The sequence below is a fragment of the Actinia tenebrosa genome, unplaced genomic scaffold (assembly GCF_029948245.1).
Source record: "Actinia tenebrosa isolate PJP-AT-01 unplaced genomic scaffold, QUT_ActTen_1.0 PGA_scaffold12__29_contigs__length_12842862, whole genome shotgun sequence".
Lineage (NCBI taxonomy): Eukaryota > Metazoa > Cnidaria > Anthozoa > Actiniaria > Actiniidae > Actinia > Actinia tenebrosa.
In genome coordinates this window covers 2508897-2520144 of record NW_028292572.1, presented here as the reverse complement: position 1 = coordinate 2520144, position 11248 = coordinate 2508897, and the positions used below count along the sequence as shown (strand labels likewise).

General features: G+C 36.9%; 5 protein-coding genes across 9 annotated transcripts; 3 read left to right on the top strand and 2 right to left on the bottom strand.

Annotated features, from left to right (window-relative positions):
• Positions 1–304: 304 nt before the first annotated feature.
• On the bottom strand, positions 305–7171 carry LOC148911942 (uncharacterized). Its single transcript, XM_089028365.1, has 4 exons — positions 6475–7171; positions 6067–6122; positions 5872–5974; positions 305–1236 (listed from the first exon to the last, which is right to left on the bottom strand). The coding sequence occupies exons 1-4, from the start codon at positions 6937–6939 to the stop codon at positions 904–906; spliced, it is 957 nt and encodes a 318-aa protein (XP_088884491.1). The 5' UTR covers positions 6940–7171; the 3' UTR covers positions 305–903.
• On the bottom strand, positions 1859–5842 carry LOC148911943 (THAP domain-containing protein 2-like). Of its 4 annotated transcripts, none has more exons than XM_089028584.1 (5): positions 5594–5842; positions 5200–5393; positions 4908–5071; positions 2518–4716; positions 1859–1968 (listed from the first exon to the last, which is right to left on the bottom strand). In XM_089028584.1, exons 1-4 carry the CDS (start codon positions 5607–5609, stop codon positions 4116–4118), a joined length of 975 nt encoding a protein of 324 aa, XP_088884710.1. In that variant the 5' UTR covers positions 5610–5842; the 3' UTR covers positions 1859–1968; positions 2518–4115. The 4 variants fall into 4 exon arrangements, with proteins under 4 accessions (XP_088884710.1, XP_088884709.1, XP_088884711.1 ...); XM_089028583.1 differs by having other exon boundaries at positions 2574–4716; XM_089028585.1 differs by having other exon boundaries at positions 2593–4716.
• Positions 2076–3943, top strand: LOC148911944 (THAP domain-containing protein 2-like). 2 transcript variants are annotated; one of them, XM_089028581.1, is made up of 4 exons: positions 2076–2342; positions 2543–2736; positions 2865–3028; positions 3220–3943. In XM_089028581.1, the coding sequence occupies exons 1-4, from the start codon at positions 2327–2329 to the stop codon at positions 3941–3943; spliced, it is 1098 nt and encodes a 365-aa protein (XP_088884707.1). In that variant the 5' UTR covers positions 2076–2326. The 2 variants fall into 2 exon arrangements, with proteins under 2 accessions (XP_088884707.1, XP_088884708.1); XM_089028582.1 differs by lacking the exon at positions 3220–3943 and adding an exon at positions 3168–3192 and having other exon boundaries at positions 2087–2342.
• A 1407-nt stretch (positions 7172–8578) lies between the features above and the next one.
• On the top strand, positions 8579–11013 carry LOC116308116 (uncharacterized). Its single transcript, XM_089028580.1, has one exon. It carries the CDS (start codon positions 9244–9246, stop codon positions 10603–10605), a length of 1362 nt encoding a protein of 453 aa, XP_088884706.1. The 5' UTR covers positions 8579–9243; the 3' UTR covers positions 10606–11013.
• On the top strand, positions 8587–9240 carry LOC148911941 (uncharacterized). The gene has a single exon (XM_089028589.1). It carries the CDS (start codon positions 8587–8589, stop codon positions 9238–9240), a length of 654 nt encoding a protein of 217 aa, XP_088884715.1.
• Positions 11014–11248: the final 235 nt, after the last annotated feature.

Here is an 11248-nt window from a genome sequence, read left to right as displayed (position 1 = left end):
TATACAGAAATTGCTTTGCTTTGTTGGTAAACGACCAAATTTGCTCGCGTTTGTTAGTTAAACAAATCTACGTCAACTGCCATATATTTTCAAGGCTGCCTATGCATCGCAAAACTCGTATTTGAACATTTTTGGTTCAGGAGCAAATGTGAGTAAAATCATGTTTCTTTTCGAGATAAATAACGAAATTTGCTCGCATTTCCAGTGAACATATGTGTACCACCTATACTCGCTACATGCATGATGTTTTCAATATTTATATTGTAAATTAATGTATTAACCAAACATTGCATTGATACTCAGGTTACATCAAGAAAAAAATTTATTGCTCTTTGACAATAATGACAGAAATAGTATTATTACAATTTCATTTTGACATTTGTTTTGTCCTGTCTCCCTGAACTGCAACAAATTGATACTTCATTTTGACGGACGTTTTTGGGGTTGTCAACAAGTCAACTCGTAAAGTGCTTTCAATAGACGTAATCGGCTAACGTGCTGCTATGTACGTTACCACCCAAGTCAAACCTTCTGGGAATAGAATAGTTTGTCTCTACGAATTCAACTCTAAAACCAAAATATAACTACCAATGAAACATTCTCAGAATTGAATTGGGTGGCAACGTACGTAGCAACACGCTAGCCGATTAGGTCTATTGAAAATAATCGGCCGCATATTAAATCACAATGATCGTACTAACATGAAGTATCGCTATGGAGGCTAATTTGTGAATGCCGTCCTTATTTAAGGACGTGCATAGTTAGAAATACCGATAGGAAAATAAAATGCATCAATTAATGTATTCAATGAGTACAAAGCTATTTCGGCCAAATGCTGTAGATAATATATTAATCAATGGTCTGGCCACATTAGCTTTTTACGCATTCACTCAATCAATTAGCCTATCTAAGAGAAAAGGCTGGGGCATCAATGGGAGCCAATCTCTTAGAAGGAGGTCCCACCCTTCTCTCTAAACTCATGTTAAGACTTTTTTGAGATTTCCTCCTCTTTGACTTTTTGTCCAAAACTTTCATCAGTTTAGTGACCTCCTCGCTTCTCCATGGGAGAGGTTTCAAAAGAAAGAAGTCCCTTTTCTTTCTTTTGCTCCCCTCTTCTTCCGAATCGGACTCTTCCGATGGATCCTCGGCATCTAACTCGTCTTCGGATGCCGACTCTTCCGAGTACATAAAATCCACTGTCATGACGTTGCAGTATTTTTTTTTTGTCATCTTCAGCTATGGACGTAGACTGGTTGAGCGCTTTGATACGATTGGCCTTTTTCTGAGAAGAGACGAGAAGGATCGACAAATAACATTGTCAAACGTGGTATCATAATGTAATGGATTGCGCATACGACATGATTAGACCACAGTACTTTGGAATTTGAACCTATAAAATGGCCTCGCGTATCGATTTCCAAGGCTAATATTCAATCGTCGGATAACAAAGGAGCGGTAATGAATAGTCACAGCGTCATATGAGACAAGATGCACACTGAGGGAAATTATATTCACTCTAGCTCTTCTGTTATTCGATGATTGAATATTAACCCTGGAAAATCAGTAAATATTTATTTTGCTTATTAATTGTCTCATGTATACCAGATGTCCTATTTATTAGCCCGGGTGCTAAAAATTATCAGAAGTAATAAGAAATCGCCTATTGTTATTAAAATTTCTTTGTTTCTTATTGTGAGCGAGTTTCATTAAAGGCCAAGAAAAACCTTTTAAGATACCTTTCCTACTGGTCAAACGGGGACAAATTGAAAACCGAGACCATTGTTTTACTATATTATATGAGGAAAAGGTTCAACTCTCAAGCTGTTCACGAAAAAGTTTGATGTGCTTTTTTACTTACCGAGTTCAGTCGCGAACGCTTTCTTTGCTCTTTCAGCACTTGCGAGTCTTTCTTTTGTTCTTTGTTTTGTCTTTGCCGCTTTTTTGTTTTGAAATGCACTCTCATTGCTCCTGTTAATCAAAATTGGAATTGTGTAAGCTATAAAGTCTTGGATCACTTATCATTAATTTAAAAACTTACTCATAATAGGCCCTTTGCAGCTAGTGGTCACGTGCTTGGATACCGCTTAGCAACACAAAACTGGAGAGCAAGCCTTCCAGTAAACAAAAGTTGTAATAGGTCAAGCACGCGTGGTTTTATACGATAGTTTCATCGTTCAAAACGCTTAATCCTTTTGCCCTATCTACAAACACAGTAAGATAATCTTAAATTCTCTCCTTTGGACTCGATTTTTGGTTCGAAGTAACGATATTCTTCGCGTTATCGCGAAAAAATTGTCACCGCCGGCCCGCTCGACGGCTGAAAAACATGGCGACTTCGCAAGGTATGTACTTCAAAACTCTCCTTTTTTTTGGTTTCTTTTCAATTATTGGACTTCTAAAATCTCTAAAATAACAGTTTAGATTGTGAATGGTGATCGATTGTAATTGGACGGCATTTTAATGGACGATTTGTTTATTTTTTGTGAGAGTGATTCCACGTCTAAAGTCAAGACTAACCCATGTTTACATATATTCGCTGTAGATGTTAGAACTCCCGACGAGCCATCACATACCAAGAAAAATTCTTCGTACCATTGTTGTGTTCCCTTGTGTAACGGAGATTCTCGATATCATCCTGATTTAAAGTTTCACCGCTTACCAGGCCGTGCAAGGGATGAGCAATTGAAAAAGGAATGGCTGGTGAAGATACGAAGAGATGTGGGCCCACACTTCAAGGTATATAGGAATCTAACAATATCAATGCACAATACGAATTGCCTGTGGATCTTTAAAAAACTGTAATGAAGATAAAAATAGTTGAATACAGTTACATTGTTATTAAAAGGACATTTGATTTATAATAGGTTAACAAAAGTACCAGAGTGTGCTCAAAACACTTCACTGAGGAAGATTACAATCCTCCCACTGATTCTGGACGTCAGTTGCTAAAAAGAGAAGCTGTACCATCAATCTTTGACTGGTCAACCAAATCCAAAGCAAGAAGAAAGATAATTCGACAAGTAGATAGGTAATGAATATCACATATTTCTACTTCAATACATTTCATTTAGACTTGACTGATGGAATTGTACTTGATGTTTATTTTGGTTTAAACCAAAATAATTTTATAATTTTAATAATTTAGTCTTTTATAATTTTTTATTTAGTGTGAACTGAGTGTGAACTGAGTGTCATCATAATTTCAAAACCTTTTTACAGAGACACTCAGACAGATGAAAGTGATGACAATGAAGATAATAGTCCCAGCACTTCTACAACCTTCAGCATGGATGACCTACAAGCACAAGTCCAGTCACTCAGAGCACAGTTCCAAGATGCACAAAAGCAACTTGAACAAAGTAGAAATGAAACTGCAGCTGCCCTCACTGAAATAAAAAGGGTTAAAGTTGAAGCTGCAAAAGAAATTGAGGACATTAAGAGGCAAGCTGCAGAACAATTAGCACTTAATAAATTTGGGCTTGAGAGATTTGGCACAGACAATGAGATCATAAGATTTTATACAGGTTTCCCATCCTATTTACATATTCAGTTCTTTTTTAAGTTTTTGCAGCCATGTGCTGCACAAATGACATATTGTTATGCCTCTGGAGAAAGAGAAAGTAGACCAGACTCAAGAAATATGCTTCTTGTGGATGAATTGTTTATGTTTTGTGTACGCCTCAAACTAGGTCTATTCGGACAGGATTTAGCTCATAGGTTCCGAATACATAAATCGTCAGTTTGCAGGAAATTGATCACATGGACTAATTTTTTGTATTTTCTTCTTGGTAGTCAAGTGATCTGGCCTTCAAGGCAAGATGTTGATAGGTTTATGCCAGAAGGTTTTAAAAAGCTTTATGCAAGCACACGTCATTTTAGATTGTACAGAGATTTTTGTTCAAACACCTACCTCCCTACTACTTCAGTCGCAGCTTTATTCTAGTTATAAGAGTAATACTACACTCAAGGGTTTGATAGGCATTACCCCTAATGGAGCTATTAGCTTCGTTTCTAGCCTTTACACAGGGGGGATTAGTGATAAGGAAATCACAAGGTGCAGCGGCATTCTAGATTTGTTAGAACCTGGTGATTCAGTCATGACGAAGCTCTCGGTGTCATTGCCTTGAAGGCCAGATCACTTGACTACCAAGAAGAAAATACAAAAAATTAGTCCATGTGATCAATTTCCTGCAAACTGACGATTTATGTATTCGGAACCTATGAGCTAAATCCTGTCCGAATAGACCTAGTTTGAGGCGTACACAAAACATAAACAATTCATCCACAAGAAGCATATTTCTTGAGTCTGGTCTACTTTCTCTTTCTCCAGAGGCATAACAATATGTCATTTGTGCAGCACATGGCTGCAAAAACTTAAAAAAGAACTGAATATGTAAATAGGATGGGAAACCTGTATAAAATCTTATGATCTCATTGTCTGTGCCAAATCTCTCAAGCCCAAATTTATTAAGTGCTAATTGTTCTGCAGCTTGCCTCTTAATGTCCTCAATTTCTTTTGCAGCTTCAACTTTAACCCTTTTTATTTCAGTGAGGGCAGCTGCAGTTTCATTTCTACTTTGTTCAAGTTGCTTTTGTGCATCTTGGAACTGTGCTCTGAGTGACTGGACTTGTGCTTGTAGGTCATCCATGCTGAAGGTTGTAGAAGTGCTGGGACTATTATCTTCATTGTCATCACTTTCATCTGTCTGAGTGTCTCTGTAAAAAGGTTTTGAAATTATGATGACACTCAGTTCACACTCAGTTCACACTAAATAAAAAATTATAAAAGACTAAATTATTAAAATTATAAAATTATTTTGGTTTAAACCAAAATAAACATCAAGTACAATTCCATCAGTCAAGTCTAAATGAAATGTATTGAAGTAGAAATATGTGATATTCATTACCTATCTACTTGTCGAATTATCTTTCTTCTTGCTTTGGATTTGGTTGACCAGTCAAAGATTGATGGTACAGCTTCTCTTTTTAGCAACTGACGTCCAGAATCAGTGGGAGGATTGTAATCTTCCTCAGTGAAGTGTTTTGAGCACACTCTGGTACTTTTGTTAACCTATTATAAATCAAATGTCCTTTTAATAACAATGTAACTGTATTCAACTATTTTTATCTTCATTACAGTTTTTTAAAGATCCACAGGCAATTCGTATTGTGCATTGATATTGTTAGATTCCTATATACCTTGAAGTGTGGGCCCACATCTCTTCGTATCTTCACCAGCCATTCCTTTTTCAATTGCTCATCCCTTGCACGGCCTGGTAAGCGGTGAAACTTTAAATCAGGATGATATCGAGAATCTCCGTTACACAAGGGAACACAACAATGGTACGAAGAATTTTTCTTGGTATGTGATGGCTCGTCGGGAGTTCTAACATCTACAGCGAATATATGTAAACATGGGTTAGTCTTGACTTTAGACGTGGAATCACTCTCACAAAAAATAAACAAATCGTCCATTAAAATGCCGTCCAATTACAATCGATCACCATTCACAATCTAAACTGTTATTTTAGAGATTTTAGAAGTCCAATAATTGAAAAGAAACCAAAAAAAAGGAGAGTTTTGAAGTACATACCTTGCGAAGTCGCCATGTTTTTCAGCCGTCGAGCGGGCCGGCGGTGACAATTTTTTCGCGATAACGCGAAGAATATCGTTACTTCGAACCAAAAATCGAGTCCAAAGGAGAGAATTTAAGATTATCTTACTGTGTTTGTAGATAGGGCAAAAGGATTAAGCGTTTTGAACGATGAAACTATCGTATAAAACCACGCGTGCTTGACCTATTACAACTTTTGTTTACTGGAAGGCTTGCTCTCCAGTTTTGTGTTGCTAAGCGGTATCCAAGCACGTGACCACTAGCTGCAAAGGGCCTATTAGCGCGGTAGAAGTCTTTGAATCAGTGCTTCGAACTCCTGCCAAGATCGCGGCATTTATTTCCCTATCTTGATCATTGAATCTGTAATAAATACCAGCGATTGATTGTTTAAGTATAGGTAGGGTAATTCCAATGACAATAACTGAAACAGTATGAATATAATAAAGACTTACTTTTTTGACAAGTCCCATTTTTTATCGCTTTTGTCATAAACTGCTCTTACATTGCTCTGCGATAAAAACAGACGAAAAGTCAATACCAGTAAAAGTAAAATTTCGTAGCCTTTGACATTGATATTTAATCAGTAAAAATCTCGCTTCATGGTGTAAAGCACGAGAGCTCAAGGTGCAATCGTTCAAGTCTAAAGAAGATACATATATACATTGGGTTGAAACCTTTTAGCTATTACGTGTTTACTACCAATAAGAGATCACTAGCAATTTGTTAATCACAGCGCGGGATTTGTAACAGACCACAAGTAATGCATGGTAAAATAAATTTACAGCATCAACCGTAACTAACTTTGCGCGCCAAAACTAATGCTAAACAGAAAATTCAAAGCTTATTGTTGATTGACTTACCGATAGTTCCTTGGGAAGTCGTTTTGATTGTCTTGTTTTCTCTGCTGTTTCATTCAGCGCTAACTGAACTTTTTCTTCTATACTTTTGTTGAAGGCGTCTTGCCTTTTAAAAAACTCGTTTAACTGATTAGCGATGTCCGCTTGGCTATCTCCGTGATCTTCATGATCCGTGGTATTTCTTGGTGGAAGGAGGCTCAGGAAGCTTGACCTACGATGATTTTCGGTAGCAGTTGTGCGCGGAGTTTCGAACAACTGTGAACCACCACTTGGCAAAACTCGGCTTGTCTCATTAAGAACTGGGGTACTAGCTTCCAGAGGTTCTTGAATTAAACTTGTGTCAGTTGAAGAATTACCCGCATGCTCAGCTGGATCGGTGATCTGCGGCCTTGTCTTTCCCTGACTCGTGCTGGCTCTCTTATCTTGATCACGACGACGACTTGGCTTGTTAGGAGGCAGTCTGGCCATTTTTTACCACGATCGTTCAGTTTGAAACAAGGAATACACGTGTTCTGGACAAAAGATATTTGAAAGTGGCTACCACACACTCAAGTTTACCGCGCCTTATGACTGTTCGAGTATTAGATTTCAGTGATCTTAGTTCTGGAATGCGGTTGGTTAGATTTGCGCTGTTTGGATAAGCTGTAACGCTATTGGCTTAAAGTAAATACAGCACGTGGTTCTTACATGATATGAATTTCAAAGGTCATAATTATTAATTGAAATATGATAGGTATTTCCTGTTTGCATAGAGTCCATTCAGTGAAACTGTTGAATAGTTGACGTCACCTAAATTAGATAAGTTAGTTAATATTTTAGTTTACGTCAACTAAATACTCATATCTAAGTTATAAGATACATTTATCTAACTATTCAACAGTTTGACTGAATGTACTCTACACTCCCAAACGCTCCCTTTTAAAATCAACTCCCTTTTAAAATCAACTGATAAACGTAACCAGACACGTGACAATAATTTAACTGGAATACCGGTATGGGATTCCTGTGTTCCGGTACAGTTCCCGCCAGACAACCATGAAACAAATCCGAGAAACATGCCGTCAAATTCAAAGCGAAAATACTGTGAACACTGCAAAGAGTTTGTTTCCTTGAGGACATTCAGACAACATGTAGATTTATATTTCAACAAAAAGGAGAATAAGTGGGAAATATGCGGCGAATCTTCCGAAGAAGAACATACCGATAGTGATACAAGCTTGAGTATAAATGGGGACAACAGTATAGATTTTGAAGCGACTTCGAGTTGTGAAGATCGAAATCCTCAAGGTATTTTAAGTTTTAACTGTAAAAAAAAGTTGTTTAAGTTTTTTCATGGGTTTTATTTTATTTCTCCTATTACAATAAATAACAGTTTGTTATGAAACTATGCTTAATAAAAATATATTTGCTTTGGTAGGTGTCAACATTGCAGAATTAGAAACGGAAGATCGAAACTTTGTTGGTCTTTCTGAGGGAGAGAGTGATGATGAATTTAAATATCACGAAAGGAGACCAGAGCTACAGGAAGTATGGGACCTGAACGACATAGACGTTGACTGTGATTTCAGGGTCAATAAAAACCTGTATTCAGTGGATGTTAATGTTTTGGGTACATTGGATAAAGTAAAAGGTCTTGTTCATTGCCTGCTACTATTCGTATGTCTATGGTCTTCATTTTGTAGTCTCTCAGATAATGCAATTGATATTCTATTGAGTTTCTTGAAAACTTTCTTTGAAGCACTGGGATCAACGGTGCCCATGGTTCCCATGGTAACAGGCTTGGCTATGCTGATTCCAAAGTCATTGCATTTGCTTAAGAACAAATTGGGACTAAATCAAGATAAATTCATAAAGTTTGTAGTTTGTCCAAAATGTGAGAATCTGTATAATTTTGATGATTGTTACACTCTACAATTTGGAAAGCATGTCACAAAGAAATGCACATTTGTTAAATTTCCACACCATCGCCAGCAATTCCGTCGAACACAATGCAATGAATCACTTTTGAGAGAGGTACATTTGAAAGGTGGAAAAACTAGATTATATCCCTACAAAGTGTACTGTTACAATAGCATAGTGTCTACTCTGGAACAGTTTTTACAACGACCAAATTTCATGACAAAGTTAGAGAGCTGGCGTGATAGAAATGTACCAAAATCATTTCTTGCTGATGTATTTGATGGTAGACTATGGAAAGAATGGCAGTATGTAGATGGAAAACCTTTTTTAGCTGCAGCAAAAAATTATTCTTTTATGCTTAATGTTGACTGGTTCCAGCCATTTAAGCATTCAATATATAGTGTTGGAGCCATCTACATGGTTTTAATGAATCTTCCAAGAGCAGAAAGGTTCAAACCTGAAAATGTTTTCTTGGTTGGAATCATCCCTGGACCAAAAGAGCCAAAAAGAAATATAAATACATATCTACAGCCTCTAGTTGCAGAGCTTAATCAGCTATGGACAGGTGTCAAACTGAAAGTTGCTGGGTCAGAGGTGTTAGTTCGTAGTGTTTTGCTATGCGTTGGTTGCGACATCCCTGCTACCAGAAAAGTTTGTGGATTCACAGGACATGGCTCAAATCTTGGTTGTTCTAAATGTAAGAAATTTTTCCCAGGAAACGTTGCAACAAGAATTGATTTTTCTGGATTTGCTCCTTGTGAACCCAGAACAAACAAAGAACATAGACAGCAAGCACAAGATACTCAGCAACAGACTTCTGCAGCTGATCGAACTGCCAAGGAATCACAATATGGTACCCGATTCAGCTAACTGATGTTTTTACCTTATTTTGACTGTGTGCGTTTTCATATAGTGGACCCAATGCATAACTTGTTTACTGGAACTGCTAAACACGTGATGAAAAATATTTGGATTCACTCCGAAAAGCAAACCCCCCTAATCAATAAAAACCACCTAGGTAAAATACAAGACAAGATTGATAAAGTCAAAGCTCCATCAAGTATTGGTAGGATGCCGAAGAAAATTGAAAACAGCTATGGGGGATTTACAGCTGATCAGTGGAAGAATTTTACAATCATCTACTCAGTGTTTGCTCTTTGGGATATTTTGCCAAAACCTGATTTGCAAATATGGCAAGACTTTGTAATGGCATGCTTTTTATTTTGTACTCCAGTTATAACAGAAAACAAAGCAATGCTTGCTCACACATACATATTAAAATTCTGCAAGGCAGTTGAAAACATGTACGGTACTGCAAAGATCACCCCTAATATGCATCTTCATACACATATTTTGGACTGCATTTTGGATTATGGTCCAGTATACTCTTTCTGGCTCTTCAGCTTTGAAAGGTATAATGGTATCCTGGGGGAGTATGGTACCAATCAGAAATCAGTAGAAATTCAACTGATGAGAAGGTTTACTTCTGATCAATTCTTAAGGGATATTCCATTCCCCAGTGCATTTCAAGAGAACTTTAAACCAATTTTTGAAAGACTATTGAGAAAACAAGCTGGAACTCTAATGGAAAATGCATGTGACACATCAACAGCAGAAAGTGAACATGTAGGTGCTATAGCCACGAGTCTTCTTTCCATTGGACCACTCAAAAAAGGAGTTTGGGCCTGTGATAGTAACTTATTTAACTGTATGATGGCCTATTCTAGAGATTGCCTGGACCCTGAATTTTTACCCTTTTTAAAGGAGGTTTATAACAATTTGTTTGATGAAGTTGATGAATCATCTGTGACAAGCCAGTTTGAAAGATACTCTTCATGTTCATTTAATGCTGAGAAGTTAGGATCAAGTGACTCAATTGGCCAAAGATCATCATTTATATTGGCAAGATGGTGTAAGCTTGGTGGCAAAATTGACAGAAGTGGTGTTCACTTAAGGCCAGGAATAATCAGATACTTTCTCAAGCAAAATGTCAAAATAGGAGGACAGTATGTATCTTGTGTTTTTGCTGTAGTCCACTGGTTTCAGGAACACCCTGCGAAAAGGGATCTTGGGCCACCTGTTGAAGTTTGGTGCAGAGATTTGTTTGAGATGGATGGTCCAGCAAATTTCATTCCTGTCCAAAGAATCCATCAAAAGTTTGTGCCTGCAGTTGATACTTTGAAGGGTGAAAAGGTCATGGTTGTCTGTCCTTTGGCTCAGAAAATCCAAGTGTAGTAGGTAATTGATTCGTTAGTCATTCACGTTTTACTTTATCTAAGAACTAAGAACTTAGTCATCTTTAACTATTTAGCATATTATTATATTATTATATAATACATATATATTTGAAATAGCTGTATATTTTCTTTGTACATACTGCACTCAATAAGGCCTAGTGAGTACAAAAACAAAATTACAAAATTGACTGTGGTATGGGATATTCCATGGATGGTATACCACTTGAAGCCATAGAAAATAATACAATAAACACATGGGATATTCCATGGTATACCACTTGAAACCAAGTAATTAATTCAACAATATTTTAATGGCAAGAAAATCCTATGTTAAGCTTACTCTTTTATTTTCTTCATTTTCTTTATTTTTTGTTTGTTTTTTCTTTTGTTTTTGGTGTTAGAGAATTTTTTGAGACAGCTGTTTTACATAAAAACAGTGCATAAAGGTCCCCTTGAATGTTTACTGAACTATTAAAGTTGAATGTTTGCTATTTTGTTGTTATCATTGAATGGGTTTCCTGTGGTAATAGCGATGCGCATTGCTTTGTGGGATTCGGTTTTTCGAAGACATGCATCCATGTGCTATTTATAATGCCCACATGATCCTCAATTTAAAACTATTGCCGTTTAAAAAAAATTGA

Bases quoted from the DNA above. Each gene is read 5' to 3' on its own strand.
- LOC148911944 (XM_089028581.1), top strand. The intron at 2,737-2,864 runs GTATATAGGAAT...GATTTATAATAG, and splicing joins ATGTGGGCCCACACTTCAAG to GTTAACAAAAGTACCAGAGT. The intron at 3,029-3,219 runs GTAATGAATATC...ACCTTTTTACAG, and splicing joins ATAATTCGACAAGTAGATAG to AGACACTCAGACAGATGAAA.
- LOC148911943 (XM_089028584.1), bottom strand. The intron at 5,072-5,199 runs GTATATAGGAAT...GATTTATAATAG, and splicing joins ATGTGGGCCCACACTTCAAG to GTTAACAAAAGTACCAGAGT. The intron at 4,717-4,907 runs GTAATGAATATC...ACCTTTTTACAG, and splicing joins ATAATTCGACAAGTAGATAG to AGACACTCAGACAGATGAAA.
- LOC148911942 (XM_089028365.1), bottom strand. From the start codon at position 6,939: ATGGCCAGACTGCCTCCTAACAAGCCAAGTCGTCGTCGTGATCAAGAT. The intron at 5,975-6,066 runs GTAAGTCTTTAT...TATTTATTACAG, and splicing joins AAATGGGACTTGTCAAAAAA to ATTCAATGATCAAGATAGGG. The intron at 1,237-5,871 runs GTCACGTGCTTG...CTACGTCCATAG, and splicing joins TAGGCCCTTTGCAGCTAGTG to CTGAAGATGACAAAAAAAAA.
- LOC148911941 (XM_089028589.1), top strand. From the start codon at position 8,587: ATGACAAAGTTAGAGAGCTGGCGTGATAGAAATGTACCAAAATCATTT.
- LOC116308116 (XM_089028580.1), top strand. From the start codon at position 9,244: ATGTTTTTACCTTATTTTGACTGTGTGCGTTTTCATATAGTGGACCCA.